Source organism: Hordeum vulgare, chromosome 3H (assembly GCF_904849725.1).
Source record: "Hordeum vulgare subsp. vulgare chromosome 3H, MorexV3_pseudomolecules_assembly, whole genome shotgun sequence".
Classification (NCBI taxonomy): domain Eukaryota; kingdom Viridiplantae; phylum Streptophyta; class Magnoliopsida; order Poales; family Poaceae; genus Hordeum; species Hordeum vulgare.
In genome coordinates, this window is record NC_058520.1 from 554,650,842 (window position 1) to 554,665,443 (window position 14,602).

The 14,602-nt window shown below is 41.8% G+C and overlaps 1 protein-coding gene across 3 annotated transcripts; it reads left to right on the forward strand.

Annotated features, from left to right (window-relative positions):
- Window positions 1-1,705: 1,705 nt before the first annotated feature.
- On the forward strand, window positions 1,706-6,036 carry LOC123444987 (zinc finger HIT domain-containing protein 3). Of its 3 annotated transcripts, none has more exons than XM_045121896.1 (8): window positions 1,706-2,115; window positions 3,135-3,166; window positions 3,602-3,667; window positions 4,227-4,337; window positions 4,625-4,735; window positions 5,172-5,260; window positions 5,562-5,612; window positions 5,738-6,036. In XM_045121896.1, exons 1-8 carry the CDS (start codon window positions 2,042-2,044, stop codon window positions 5,765-5,767), a joined length of 564 nt encoding a protein of 187 aa, XP_044977831.1. In that variant the 5' UTR covers window positions 1,706-2,041; the 3' UTR covers window positions 5,768-6,036. The 3 variants fall into 3 exon arrangements, with proteins under 3 accessions (XP_044977831.1, XP_044977832.1, XP_044977833.1); XM_045121897.1 differs by having other exon boundaries at window positions 1,898-2,115; window positions 4,628-4,735; XM_045121898.1 differs by lacking the exon at window positions 4,227-4,337 and having other exon boundaries at window positions 1,898-2,115.
- The last annotated feature ends 8,566 nt before the right edge of the window (window positions 6,037-14,602 follow it).

The window sequence follows — 14,602 nt, forward strand, 5'->3', positions numbered from 1 at the left end:
AGGCCCATCCCTCGGAACAGCCACGGTCCCCCGTGGACCACCTTCTTCCTATCCCCCAGGCAGAACATCTGGAACACAAAAAGATTATCCCCCGCTTCCCTGTACTTCGGAGGTTTTGCCAACCCCCATACTGTTTTTAGGGTTTCAAACATAGCTGCAGATGAAAAAGGCCGTGAGGTGTGCAGCTTCTCGATCGCAAGCCACCGTGCGTCCGCCTCGAGTTTCTTCACCTCCTCTTCGCTCACAACCACATCATCTAGTTCTTCGTCCTTCAGATCTAAGTGCTGCAGCATGTCCTCCAAGTTCTTCCCAGTCCACCCCGAGGAGGAGGATGATCCATCGTCCCCGGCCATTGCGCCCCGTGAAGGACGCCCAAGTGCCTCGCCGAACCAGAGCCCAGCGGTCAATGATCCTCACGTCGGCGATTAGGTCGCCGTCGGAGGTCTAAAACCCTAAACGAGAGGGTAAGTTTTTTCCAACAACCGGGAGTTTCGTATGTATATCTCATACGCGAGATATAGGGCGCCCCAGGCCCGCGAGGTCTATTTCTTGCATTCAGTGAGACCTAAGCTTCTCTCGCTGAAGCGTCTCATCTAATCGGCCGGCCCACTAGCGCAAAAAATTGAAAAAAACCGAGTAAAAAAGGCAGCACATGATGATCAAACCTGGGATCTCACGGTAGTCTGGTAGCACCGTTAGCCACTAAGCCTCCATCGAGTTTGTGTTCAATAAGTCGTGTGTATCCTTCTAGACGTAGGAAACGATCAGGTTTTTGTGTTTCTGTTTTTTTTTTCTTCCTCCATATATTCTACTTTATATGGTTTTCTTTGGCTTTTTTATTTTTCGTGTCCTGTTGTTTCTTTTATTTTTCTTCTCCATTTTTCTTCTTGTTTCAGATTTTTTTGGTTAAATTTTTGGGTTCTTTTGTTTCTTTTGGTTTGCATTCTATATTTCATGTATATGTCAATAACATTTTTCTAATACAGATTTATTATTTTTATAATACAAATTAACCTTTTTTAATATGTAGTAATTTTTTTTATATATATCTTTACCTTTTTTAAAATTCTTGATTAACAATTTTTAAATACAATATTAATACTTTTAATACATGCTCAACATTTCTCCTATACATATACACTTAAAAAAAATCAAATGCTTGGTTACCATTTTTCTAATACATGGTCAACATTTTTTGTATGAACATTTAACATTTTTCAAACGCTTTTATCAACATTTTTTAAAATGTAAGATCAACATTTTTCTTTACTGAGAGAAACGGCTGTGCCTCTCGCGAAGGTAAAACCTTGCCTCTCGCGGAAGCAAAACCGTGCCTCTCGTAAAAATAACAGAAAACATATTCTTTCGCGTAAAAAACAGAAAACATGATTTTTTCCCGAACAAAAATAGGAAAAAAATTCATCCAAAAGTTACGAAAGATCGGTGAAAAAACGGAACACAAAAAAAATTTCCAAAAAACCCCACTCAAAACAGACGAAAACGCGTGCGAAAAAAAATAATTTGAAGAAAACATTGCTCCCAGGCCGGCCACGTGCCGGACGTGGCCCGATTAGTCACGCGCCGAGCAGGCCCATCGCATGCCGTGCATGCGTGTTAACGGGCCAGGCCTCACCCCCTCTCGACGCGACTTACCCTCGCCGGTTCGCCTCTACCCGCGCCGTCGCGCACGCTCCCCCCGCCGCCACTCAACCTCGCACCCTCGCCGGCGCGTCCGACGTCCCAACCCGAGGCCCCGAGCACGCCCACCCCCCCCCCCCCCCCCCGCTCCCCCCTCCGCCACTCATCCTCGCCGGCACCCCGAGCTCGCCCCTGCCGCCACTCAACCTAGCGGCCTCGCCGTCCCCCGTCCGCCGTGCTCCCCACTCATAGGTCGCCCGCCCGCCCGCCCGTATCTAATCCACCACGGCACCACGCCTCCGGACTCTACTTCCAGCTTCCTGGTCTCCCGACGCCGACATCAGCTACCTGAACAGATTCGGCATCAACCGACAGCCGAGCCGAATTTCCGGCTGTCCTGCGAATGGGTGGTGGGAGCTGCGAGGTGTGCAAGGAGGCGCCGTCCAAGTACAAGTGCCCCACTTGCCGGACGCCCTAGTAAGTTGAATCATTAGCTTCTTTACAGTTCTGCGTATGCGAGTTCTCGCTGAAGATGGGCGTGGAGCTCCTTTTGCTGTATCGATTGGATTTCTTGGTCTATCCACTGTTTAGCCATACCACCAGGCAATAACTAATCGAGAAATTGATGACTATCAGTGTGCTTGTGCTCTCATTGTATTTTTTTCCTTTTGACAACAGTGGATTAGCTTATTGTTTGAATAAAAAAGTACTGAGTAGCTAGGGTTTATGGTACAAATTGACGAGGAATGGTTGGAACTTGTAAAAATAATATCATCCCATTGAGGTAAACTGCAGTGGCATTGGGACCTGGTTTTTATACAGCTTCTGGGCTTGAGTTAGTGGTTTCCTGCCGACGCTGCAGCAAATATGCAAAATGAGTGAACAGATTATAGCACAATAGAGATAGCTTAGAACAGAGATGACCAGGTTTCAGTATGTTGAGTATAGCTCTTTATGGTGTCACCTACAAGCGATAGTAAGGTTATAATCTGAATCTGAGATCACAATTTCTGTTTTAGCTCATCCTGCTGCCGTGGTACTATTGTCTTATGCCTATTGGTGCATTGTTTAAGAATGCTTGAGCGGTTGAGCTCTCATAGCTTAAGGATGTGAAGCATGCCATGTAATTTTATCCGATCACTGCCTATCATAATAGATTGTTCTCAATCCATGTTTTATTATGTTTTTTTTCAATTTCTTATTTTATTTTGTCTTGTAACTTGTTCTGTTATTCGTTAGTAATTCAGTTCAGCATCCATAATTGCCCTCATTTTGAACTGATTTTACATTTTTAATAAAACCCTAAAAACTATAGCAGAGAAATACACAAGAATGCTTCACACCTTGTTTCCTGCGTAATGATATATCAAGGTCAAACTTACTGAATGTATACTATCGTTTTTTAAAGCATGAGCTATTAACTTCTTTTGCCTCCTTATCTCCTATATTGAATGTAGTTGGATGGAACTAATATACTGTCTCGTTGTCACTTGCAGTTGCTCTGTGATCTGCTTTAAAAAACACAAAGGTACTTCAGACTTCAGTGCTATCCTTCTTATTGTTCAATGTTCATTACCTTAAACTTTTGAAAGAAGATTAAATAGTATAGAATTTTAGAGCCTTAGAGGACACACTTCATAAAAGGTTGTTAGGTAATGCCGATAGATTCTAGTAGTAGGCACGTCCTGTTTTATTGCTGAAATATACCTCAAACTAATACTTTGGTTTAACAACACATTGCACATGATCCACTGGTTTAAATGGCGGCCACGTAGATCACATAGGCACTAGGTGACACCCTCCTTCCTTGCCCGCTTACTAGAAACCCTGCCTAGCAGCACTAACATGCAAGCTGTCAATATTATTCATATAATATCATTCTGCCTATATGAACGTTCGTCGCTGCAAATCCCTGGATGTCTTGCTAGGCAGTATTTAGTACTAAATATTGGTTTATGTGCAGATGAATTCTGCCAAAAGATAATGCCTCAGGAAGAAACTAACAAGACGTTGCTGCAGGAGAAAGTTTGTAAGTGCTTTACCTCTCGAAGAGAATTTTGAAGACATGATTGCTTTTTGTAACATATCATCGACTCGGACAGTTGTTACAAGCAGCTATAAAGCTCACGTACATGAGGAATATGATGTGAATCATGATGTTATGATTGAGGTCCCCGTATACAAGTACAAGTACATAGCCATTTACTATTCAAGAAAGGAACACTCATATTTACTTCATTGAAAATAATGTGATCCTTCCTATTGATTATAATTCTATAATTTCCCTTGAATGTGGATATCGACTTTTGTTAGTTTATGGAAATATGGAGGAGTTAAAATTTGTATGTACAGATCTTTTTTCTATTGATAACCACTGTGGTTGTCTCCAATTGTAGGCAATCTGTTCAAAAAAGAGAAGTTGAGTATTTGTGTCCCTGGAAATATTCCAGTTCATCTACTCGCCCAATAAAGGGTTAACCAATTCTAGGAAATCACAGTTCATGCATTAGAGTGTGAGATGTTTTGTGTAAGTTACATGTGTAACATAATTTGGAGGGATTTATATATTTGTGCTCTCTTGTCTCCAGCGAGGAGCTCTGTGTTGCTGGAAGAAGGGAGAGATCATCCTAACAACAAGGATCAGCTTCCTGCTTTACCTAAAATACAACACCCTGATGAGTATCAGCTTCCCTCTTTACGTAAAATACAACACCCATGTCTTCTTTAATTTCTCCATTTTCTCCATTTGATTTTTTCCAGTGAGAAGTTAAACTGGTTAAGCTGAGACTAATAAATTATAGTTATGTACTTGCTGAGGACATTCCTTTAAGTCACCATTTCACCACTACCACCAGTTGTAGCTGGCAAAAGAATTTAAGACAATCTCTCTAAATATGTAGATGGATACAAATATATAGCTTCATTATAAATTTATGAATGAATGGTGATAAATTGTTTGATTGTATGCTATGCGGTTCCTCTGCAGCAGTGGACACAACGTGGCCAGCACAATCGCCAAACACAGTGTGCCCTACAAAAGCTCTTGAAATTGAGGATCCAAGCTGGCTTGTTGACAGGACTAGATTAAGGTCCTTAGGTATGGCCTATCTTACTGCCAAATTTTGCCTTTTATTTATATTGTTGTACTCTCCAGGCTGTTGTCATCATGCCGATTAGTTGGAAAAGGATAGTACCTTGGCCTATCTAATTTTCTTACAGTTGCCTCGACTCCTGATAGAGGTTATCCTTTTTGAAACAAATAATTTATAATCACTTCCTCATTTGGATAGGTCGAAACATGTATTATTCCCCTAATACATGGCCCTGAACTTTATAATGGGCCTTGAACTGAAGTATAGGACATATTTGAAATGACGTGGCAATACAGTCATAATAACATCCAACTTGATGCACCATATGGCTGTATACACGATATGAATGATGATACTAAGCATTTCAGCTGAGCAGAATCACTCCATGCTAGCAACTGTTAGATATTCGTTTGATTTTTACTCTGTTTTTATCCTTGCCAGTTGAATTAAACGAAGTCAGAGATGCTCTCAGGGACTCTGAACTGCAGAAAATGATACTTCAAATTGAAGGCTCTTCAGAACCAGAAAAGGTATTTTATTACTTGTTAATTGCACGTGCATTCATGCAATACCTATTGTATTGCATCTGACCCAACTTAGCATCCACAAATCAGGAGCGCGTGAGTGAGAAATTCAAATTTCCCCATGAGAATAGTATACACCTCTATTTTCCATCCTCTATTATGACTTTGATTTCAATCAGATTGTAGGCCCATGTCACTTGAATTGACAGTGGTGCACATGGATGCAGTTTGCTCACTTGAAGAATCTGTCCCCTTTTTTGCCACCTTTATTTATTTCCTCATGACCCATTCATTTATTCATTTCTAGGAATTGGAGAAATTGATGGAAGGACAAACCTTTCAACAGTTCGCCAATAAGGTTTCACTTTCACCCATTCAGTTTGGCCCCTCTCTATGTCTGTTTTTAGAGCCAGAGAAACAAAATAAGTCGATGTTCTTGCTTCCTTAGACATTTATATGCTTTATCACCTCTATTGCATGCAGATTCTTGACATTATTAGTCTACAACAATGAGCAAGTATCCATCTGCTGAAGCCCTCCTGCCGAAGAGAGTGGAGACATCCGGGCAAAATGAGACCAGAGCAGCTATTTGGAAAAAGTTAAAATCATCCTATAAGATATTTTTCACTTTACCATGATAGTCATGTCAATCAACGAAAAGGATGTGTACTACTTGTCTATCTGATGTCTCCTTTCTGCTTATTAGTAACTGTGAACGGAAGTGGTGCTGAATAGAGATGAAAACTAGAGATGGATGAAGTAAACCTTTTCCACAGATCTAAGGTTTGTGTTGAGATGTGGGAGGAATTGCAATGTGGTGCACATTTGGACAGATCTCACGCTTTCTTTTGCATTACAGAAAGCCACCAACAATTTCTTCGGGAAAAACAAAATGTTTACCGCCACAACAGTGTTGGGGTGTGTTTTGCAACCTAGCTGCTACAAATATTCTATGCTGCATTATATTGTTGAAAAGAACACTTGAAATCTGACACGATGTAGTAGGAATTTCTTCAAGCAAAAACATCTTACAATGTTAACAAGTAGCAAGTTCAGGGAAACTGTATTTGGCGCACCATTTACATATTCAGGGCTGCAATGTTTTTTTTTAGGGGTTTGAGGGCTACAATAGTTGATAATGATGATACCCACAAAATCATGGGACACATCTCACTCTGCTTCACCTGAGAACAAGCCTGTTGACTTGGTGATTATTTCATTAGCCTCAGGTAGTGGTGAATCCTTTGCATCGACTGCATAAAGTATCTTGCGAACCGTTTTTGTCACCTGCTGAAAAAAGTTCAGGTCAGACCACCAAGAAAAGGAAAATGTACTCAGATTATAATATGGAAATCATTCCACAGCTCAAAAAAAAAGGATTATCCACTCAGTTTATTCACGTTGAACCATATGTGACTACAAACTCAGATTGTATATTTTAGTCGTGCAATCTAGTGGCACAGCTTGAAGTTTTACAAATCCCTGGTAGAAGCATACTCCCTCCACCCCAAAATAAGTGTTTCAACATTAGTAATTTTTTTACTAAAGTTAGTATAAAATTAAGACATTTGTTTGAAGCGGAGCAAGTCATCGATGTACTTATTAATATAAGTAAAGTATAAATTAATTATTAGAGCATCTCTAACAGATCCGACAAACGACCATCTCGCAAATATCGTTTAAGAGTGACCGCAAAATCTTTTTATGGTACCGCGAGCACTCCGGCAAAACAGATCCCGTATATCCGTCCTGCAAATGTTTTGCGGGACGCGTTTACGGGATCTGTTCCGCGTTGGAGGGCTCTTGGTACCGTAAAAAGTGCATAGCTTCTCAAATTAGACAATTCAATCAAGAAAATCGAATGAACTCATAATATAAAATTTTGAAATCATAACATAAAACCGAATGAAAGCAATAACACAGTCGTTTTCGTTACAACAAATGTTTAAATTCTAATAAATATTCAATTATTGTCACATTGGGGTATGTGGATCATGACACATAACAGGTGCATATAACTTGCAAAATAGGATCGAAAACACTCTCATATTCATAGAATCATAATAGTTTCAAATCTGAAATCATGGCACTCGGACCCTAGTGACAAGCATTAAGCATAGCAATTAATTTCAGAACATAGTGGATACTAGGGATGAAGCCCCATCAAAATAACTCGATTACATGATCAATCTCATCCAATCCCATCATCGTCCAACAAGCCTACGAAGGAATTAGTCACTCTTGGTGGTGAGCATCATGGGATTGTTGATGGAGAAGAGTTAGTGATGACGACATCGACAAATCCCCCTCTCGAGAGCCCCAAATGGACTCCAAATCAGCCCTTCCGAGAAAGAACATGAGGTGGCGGCGACTCCGTTTCATAAAACGTGATGAAAACTTCTCTCCTGTTTTTTTCTCCGGAATTAGAAATTTATAGGACTGGAATTAGGGTCCGAGGAGCCACGAGGTGGCCCCAAGCCATCAGGTCGCACCAAGGGGGGGGATGGGCATGCCCTGTTGGCATGGCACAAACATGTGGCCCCTTTGGTCGGTTTTTGCTCCATTATTTTTTATACATTCTAGAAAAATACATAAAAAGTTTCATCCAATTATGAGAACTTTTATTTTTGCACAAAAATAACACCATGACAGTTCTCCAGAAAACATCGCTACTCCGGTTTAGTTTCATTCAAATCATGCAAATTAGAGTCGAGAACAAGAGAAAAAAATGTTTTGAAAAGTAGATACGTTTGGGACATATCACTCCACACCCTTAATGTTTTGTTTCTGCTGTGATGTAAGGTATACTCTGGATCTACGATATTTATTTTACATGTGATGTTATGTTCTTTCATCAAAGTACTGTGTGTGCCAGCATAATTATCCAGGGATGGCATAAAAAGCAGAGAGGCGCCGATCCATTTGGACCAGGTCGCTACAGAGATGGTATCAGAGAACATGTTGACTTTAGGACGTGATCCTAGAAACTAGAAAGCCGTAGGAAGGATATCTCTAAAACTTTATTTTCAAAAAATCCTTTACTTCTCATCCTTTTCTGATTTTATCAAATGGTCCCTCTTACCTCAAATAGTTAGAATACACCCTTTCCCTTTTGACCACACGGAGAATCAGTTGAGGAGCACTTCAGAGTAAAACGGATTCATCATGCAGAATTGAAGCTATAACAATCGAAGACTCCGAAGACTCGAAGTAATTGAAGACCCTGAAGAATCCCAAAATTTACATGACACTTTAGAAGACCAAAACCCATGGTGTATACTCACATTAGTTACGATGATCTGTCAGTTGTCATGGTGTTATGTTTTTTTGACAACCACAAATTAAACCTATTTTCAAAACTACTATTTGTAATGTATGTATGTCCCTCTCTCTCTCTCTCTCTCTCTCTCTCTCTCGTATCTCATCCCAAAACACTTGGACCCAATAGATGATGAATGAAGATGGACTTGTATTATCTGGACCAATGACACAGTAGGAGACAGAGCTATGGATCCAAAACATGGAGAATCACATTTGAAACAATGTTGTTGGAAGAAAGTATGAGGTTCAATACGCTCTTCAGTGCTTTACAAAAAGTGTTGCAAGCTGGTGGAAAATGCATCAAGCCATGCAAGGATGTAATAGAGCAAAACCTTAGGAGGAATTCAAGAAGACCCTCTTAAGATCATGTGTTATCCGGAAGCACTATGATAACACGACGAAGAAAATTTGTGACTGCAAGATATGCGGAGAAAAAGGACACACCCAGGAAGAACACCAGGATGGATGCCCCCATTGTGAAGAATATCACCCAGAGGGAGAATGCACAACTAGGAAGGTGACATGTTTCTTGTGTGAAGGAACTACTCATTACCCGACTCAATGCCAAATTTACACCAAGGTACAAGAAGTCATCAATCAGTAGAAGGAAGCCCTCAGGGGAAGTTTAGAAGAACATGTGATGAAGGAAGATGTTGGAGATAAATACGAAGAAGGCCTGATCATATTTTACTCCATTACATGCTATACATGTGGAGAAGGACATTTTTTCACAGTATTGCAACAACAAAATAAAAGAGTATTTGGGATACTTCCCGACAAAAGAAGTGGAATTTGATCCACGTGAAATAGAAGGTTTGATAGGAACAAAGAAGTCCAGGCAGAGAAAACAAAGTCATCCTCAGAACAACCCAATTTCTACAAAGAAGAACCTGAGTCATATCACGTGGTTCAAATGCAAGGAATCAGGTCAATACTCCCATCACTTCCTAGAAAAGAAGCCAAGAACCCATCGATCTTACATAGACACCAAGAAGCCCCGAGACTTGTCAGAAATCATTTGTTTTTGTTGCAAGGAGGTGGGACACCTCGTTAATGACTATCCTGATAAGAAGAAAGCTGGAGCTGAGTAGATGAGATTTTGATAATGGTAATAAGTGTAGTATGAAGCACTCTTATTTTTCATTAGTACGTTGAGTTAAATAATGTAATGGAAATCTCAGAGATTGTAATGGTTCATGAATCAATAAAGACAAATGTGTCATGATCTTAATTATCGCATTATATGTTACGATGGTCATGTTTGGAGATATGAAGAAGAAGACCTATGGATGGACTAGTACATTTCATTTTAAGTGTGGTAGAATTGGTAAAACTGCATGAACAAAGGAAAAAGAATGTATCTTTCTTGCCAAGGAGTTTGGATAAATGAATACAAAGGAAAGTAATGTCGAACCATATCATACTATGTGGATGGCAACATTTGTAATAAAGTATTTTGGAATTTGGAGTTTTTAGAAGAGATTAAGGATGTAATAAAGGATTGGATATGAAAAGAATATGATTTATGCATCAACATGTACCTTTTAATCGTGAACAAACCAATGGAAAGGAAAAATGCATTCCATGGAGTGGACTTAGGATAAAATAAGGTTGCTTTTTTATCTCAATATGTTGGTTACCCCAAGAGTATGAAGGATTGAAGAACTATTAGATTTAAAAGAGGTGTGATGTTGGAATATGAAACAATAGTAACTCCAAGGATGAGTAAAGTTGTATAAGTATTGAACTGGGCCCATAACCCATGGACCCGGGAATTAATAAGATCTAGAAGAAGCACTCATGTCATCTGAAAACGTTTTCTTAGGAGGTTACACAAAAAACCCGTGATGGCAAATGATGTTTAAACCTTAGAATGGTATGACGATTAACCCTTGTACAAGGTAGTTGTTGCTAATCGTAGGTTATTCGATGAGAATAAAGCGAGCACCCATTTCCTACAGGAGAAACGAGGAATTGTTGACCACCATAAGACTTTTAGTAGTTGTTTAGTATTGGCGACGGACCTGACAACTAAGAAGACCCACTCTCGAAAGAACCTTATCTTAATGTAGGGACACCGGATTTTGTGAAAAGAGTTATGTCCCTACCGGAAGAGCCTTAGTACTGGAATTATCCCGAAGATGTGAGGAGACCGACATTGTTAACCCTAAAGGTGGAAAACCAAAGTTTTGTCAGAACCGTAACCTTGCTTCTAAGTGTGGTAGTACCCCATACCTTTGTGATGATCAATGGATTTTCAAGAAGACCTCCCAAACCTAACCTTCTTTCTAGCCTCTCCAAATCTCGAGGATGAGATTCATTTTAAGCGTGGTAGGTTTGTAACATCCCAAAATTCTAAATTTAGGAATGTTATATTAATTAAGTGATTATGATTCAATGCTCGATTGTTGTTTGAAACTGAGTGGAATTTAAAACTTCTTGAAAGTTAAATGAGAGGGAATAAAAGGACTTTCCCAAACTTTCACTTTTGCATTTGGTATCTTGCCTTTATTCAAAGTTAAATTTAAAGCAAACCCTAGAGTGAAGATGACATGACTTCTTCCATTGAAAATAAAGATGGGTTTGAAAAGATTTGAATTGCATTTGAAAATATTTCAAATCAGAAAGTTTATGCAACTCAATGACTTTCATGAGAGAAGATAATGTGACTTATTCAAATTTAAATTAAAAGAGAGTTGGAAGTTTAAAAGAAAACTTATGAAAAGTCCCTTTTCATTTTTTCTTGAATCACTTTCAATTTGAGTTGATTTGAATTTCAACTTTCAAAATCCTTTGATAAACAAATAAAATGAGAGGAGGCAAATGACACTCTAAAATCAGAGACAATATTTCATGCTAAGATTCAAATTTGAAAACAGAAACTATTTGCAATTTATTTCAAATCCAAATTCTATTTCATTTTGGAGTTACTACAAAAATGATTTTTTCAAACTTATTATATAAGGCCTTCAAAATATGTTCATGATATAGGAAATTTTCTGCTGGAAATATTGATATATAATATACCTATATAAAATTTCATGTTTATTTTATTTTTATCGTTCTTCTTCCTTTATCTCTATTTAAAAAGAAGAATCATTTAAATGGCCGAAGGCCACTCAACTCAGGCCAACAACGCCCCTTTCTTTTTTTCCTAGGCACAACCCACTTCCCCTTTTCTTTTGTTTTTGTTTTCTTTCCTTTCTTCTTCCTTTCCTTTTCTTCTCTCTTCTTTCTTTCCAATTCATGGACCAAATCCCTCCTCTTTGGGATTACATTTTCCGTTGATTCTTTCCTTCTAAAATCTTATCCTATAAATAGAGCACCCTCCCCTCTATTGATTCCCATAAATTTTTGCACCCAAACCCTCTCGAACCGCCCATGTCCTTGAAAGAATCTCGCCCGAGTTCGTCCGAGTTCACTGTTCCATCTCGATGCCAGTAGGCAAGCCCAAGTCTTCTCTTTGCTGCCAATCCTTTTCTTTCATTGATGAGCATTTGTGCGGGCGCGACCGAAGGGAGGGGCGCAACGAGCGCGGGCGCAGAGCGTCGGTGATGGGGGAGCTGCCGTCGGCAGGCACGGGGGCAGGCCGACATCGGCGCCGACGAGCGAGGGAAGGGGGTGCCGGAGGGGGAAAGGGAGGAGGCGGAGCCTCACCAACGCTGCAGGTGTGCGGGTCGGCGAGGCTCGATGGAGCGGCTCACGGAAGAGGCAAGGTGGCCGGCAGGGGCGCGACAGCAGCGTTCCGGCGATGGGGAGGTGGAGCCACCAGGGGAGGGGGTGGCGCGAGTAGGAGCCGGTGGGGAGGCCCGGTGGCTTAGGAGGGACGCAAGGCGCTGACAACGTCGCGGCGTGGGGGGCGCAGGATCGGCGCCCGATCGAGATCGGCGAGAGAGAGAGGGAGGTCGGGTGACAGAGTGAGAGCAAGTATAGTAGAGCCCTTAAACCCTCAAACCCCTAAAAATAACCTTTTTTCACAGTTTTCGTCGAAAAAAAGCCGTAGACTAGAACCCCTAAACCCTCAAACCCGTAAAAAAATTAGAGGTCCAACCCTCAAACATTTTCCCAACCTATAGAAGTGAGGGTTGGGAGGAAAAACTCCCCCAACCCGCACTCCTCTTCCACCCTCGCGCGGGAGGGAAGTTTCATCCCCGCGCCGCGCCCTCCCCCGATCTCGCCGCCGCTGCCGCCAGCCCGCCGCCCCTCCGCGCCCCGCCCATCCGCATCGACGCCGCCCACCCGCCGCCTCGCGGCCCCTCCGCGCCCCGCCCATCCGCATCGACGCCGCCCACCCGCCGCCCCGCGGCCCCTCCGCGCCCCGCTCCGATCGCCTGCCCGCCGCCACTCCGCGCCTCGCCCCTCCCCGGGCGCCGCCCGCCCGCGTCCCCGCCCCGCTCGACGCCGGCCCCCGACGCATCCCCGCCCCGCTCGACGCCGGCCCCCGACGCCATCCCCGCCCCGCTCGACGCCACCCCGGCTCCCGAAGGTGAGTTTTTTTTAATTTTTCAGTTTTTAATTTTTGCTTCATTGGCACTCACAATTGTTGCCACTCGATATGTAGATGGAGGTGAACAACGACGACATGGACTCGTTGTCCGATTCGTCGGATTGGTCGTCATCCGACGATTCAGACATTGACGAGTTGTTGCAAGAGGACGACGTCGAGATGATGAGCCTCCTCGTCGACGTGCAAGCGTTTGAAGACCGCGTGAAGCTTATGGATCAGAGGAGAGGGTCGAAGATGGGGTGACTCACCATCTACCGGAACCGCGCTCTCGGACACGAGCATTTGATGCAAGACTACTTCGCGGAGGTACCTACATACCCTCCTCGTCTCTTGGTGAACATCATGAAATGTTGTGTGATTCTACACAACATGATCCTAGAGGATGAGAGAGGGTTAAACCTCCCTTGTTTCTATGACAATGTTGGTACCCGTGTGCAACCAGAAAGAAACCCTTCTCGCATACACGCTTTTTTTCAAGCACATCGTGAGATTGAGGATGCAACCACTCATGGTCGGCTCCGGGATGATCTAGTAGAGCACCACTAGCAGTTGGATGGGCGGCGCATTGGCCCATGATGTATCTTTGTTTTACTTTCCTATGTACTATTTGATTCGAACAATTATTGTAATTTGCTCAAACATTGTTGTAATAATGATTATTGTTTTATTCGGTGGTGTAATAATAATTAGAATGATTATTGTTTTATGTCATATGTGATGGAATTTGTGATATGTCATATGTGATGGAATTTGTGATATGTCATATGATTAAATGTGTGATATATGAAATGACAGTTTTAAAGGTTGGGATTGAGGCAAAGACTAGAACCCTCAAACCCAACCCTTAAACTGCTTTAAGGGTTGGGTTTGAGGGTTCTAGTCTTTGCCCCTGTTTTTCAACCCTTAAAAGTGCCAAAAACTGGCACTTCTCAACCCTTGAAACTGCTTTAAGGGTTTGAGGGTTTGAGGGTTCTACTAGACATGCTCTGAGGGGATAGGGTTAGCGGGGAAGGGCTCGGCGGCGCCTTATAGGTCCGGGGCGGCCGGTGGATGGTCGCAAGGGAGGCATGGCCTCGCCATGGCCGGTCAATGGCTGCCACGCCTCCCGGTGTACCCCGTGTAGCACAGGAAGGAGATGAGTGGAGGGAGGTTGGGCCGGATGGGGAGGGGGAGATGGGCCTATGCCAAGTGAGAGCGGGGACACGGGATTTTCCTTTTTTGATCTCTTTTACCTTTATTTATTTATTTAACTCTATTTTGTATTTTATTTCAAAGGCAACTAGTTTCATAAAACATAAAACCTGGCCTAAAATTAGTATTGCATTTTAGGCACTGACACACAAGTTTTGGGAGTAAATTGAAATGTCTTGGATTTTCCATAATTTAAAGGGCATTTAATTTATTATTTAGCTCTTGTTTTATTCAACTTTGGGCATTTACACACCTTATAAAATGTTGGTTTCTCCATCAAAATTAACTATGGATTATTTGCAATATAAGAAACAATTTTGTTTTTATGT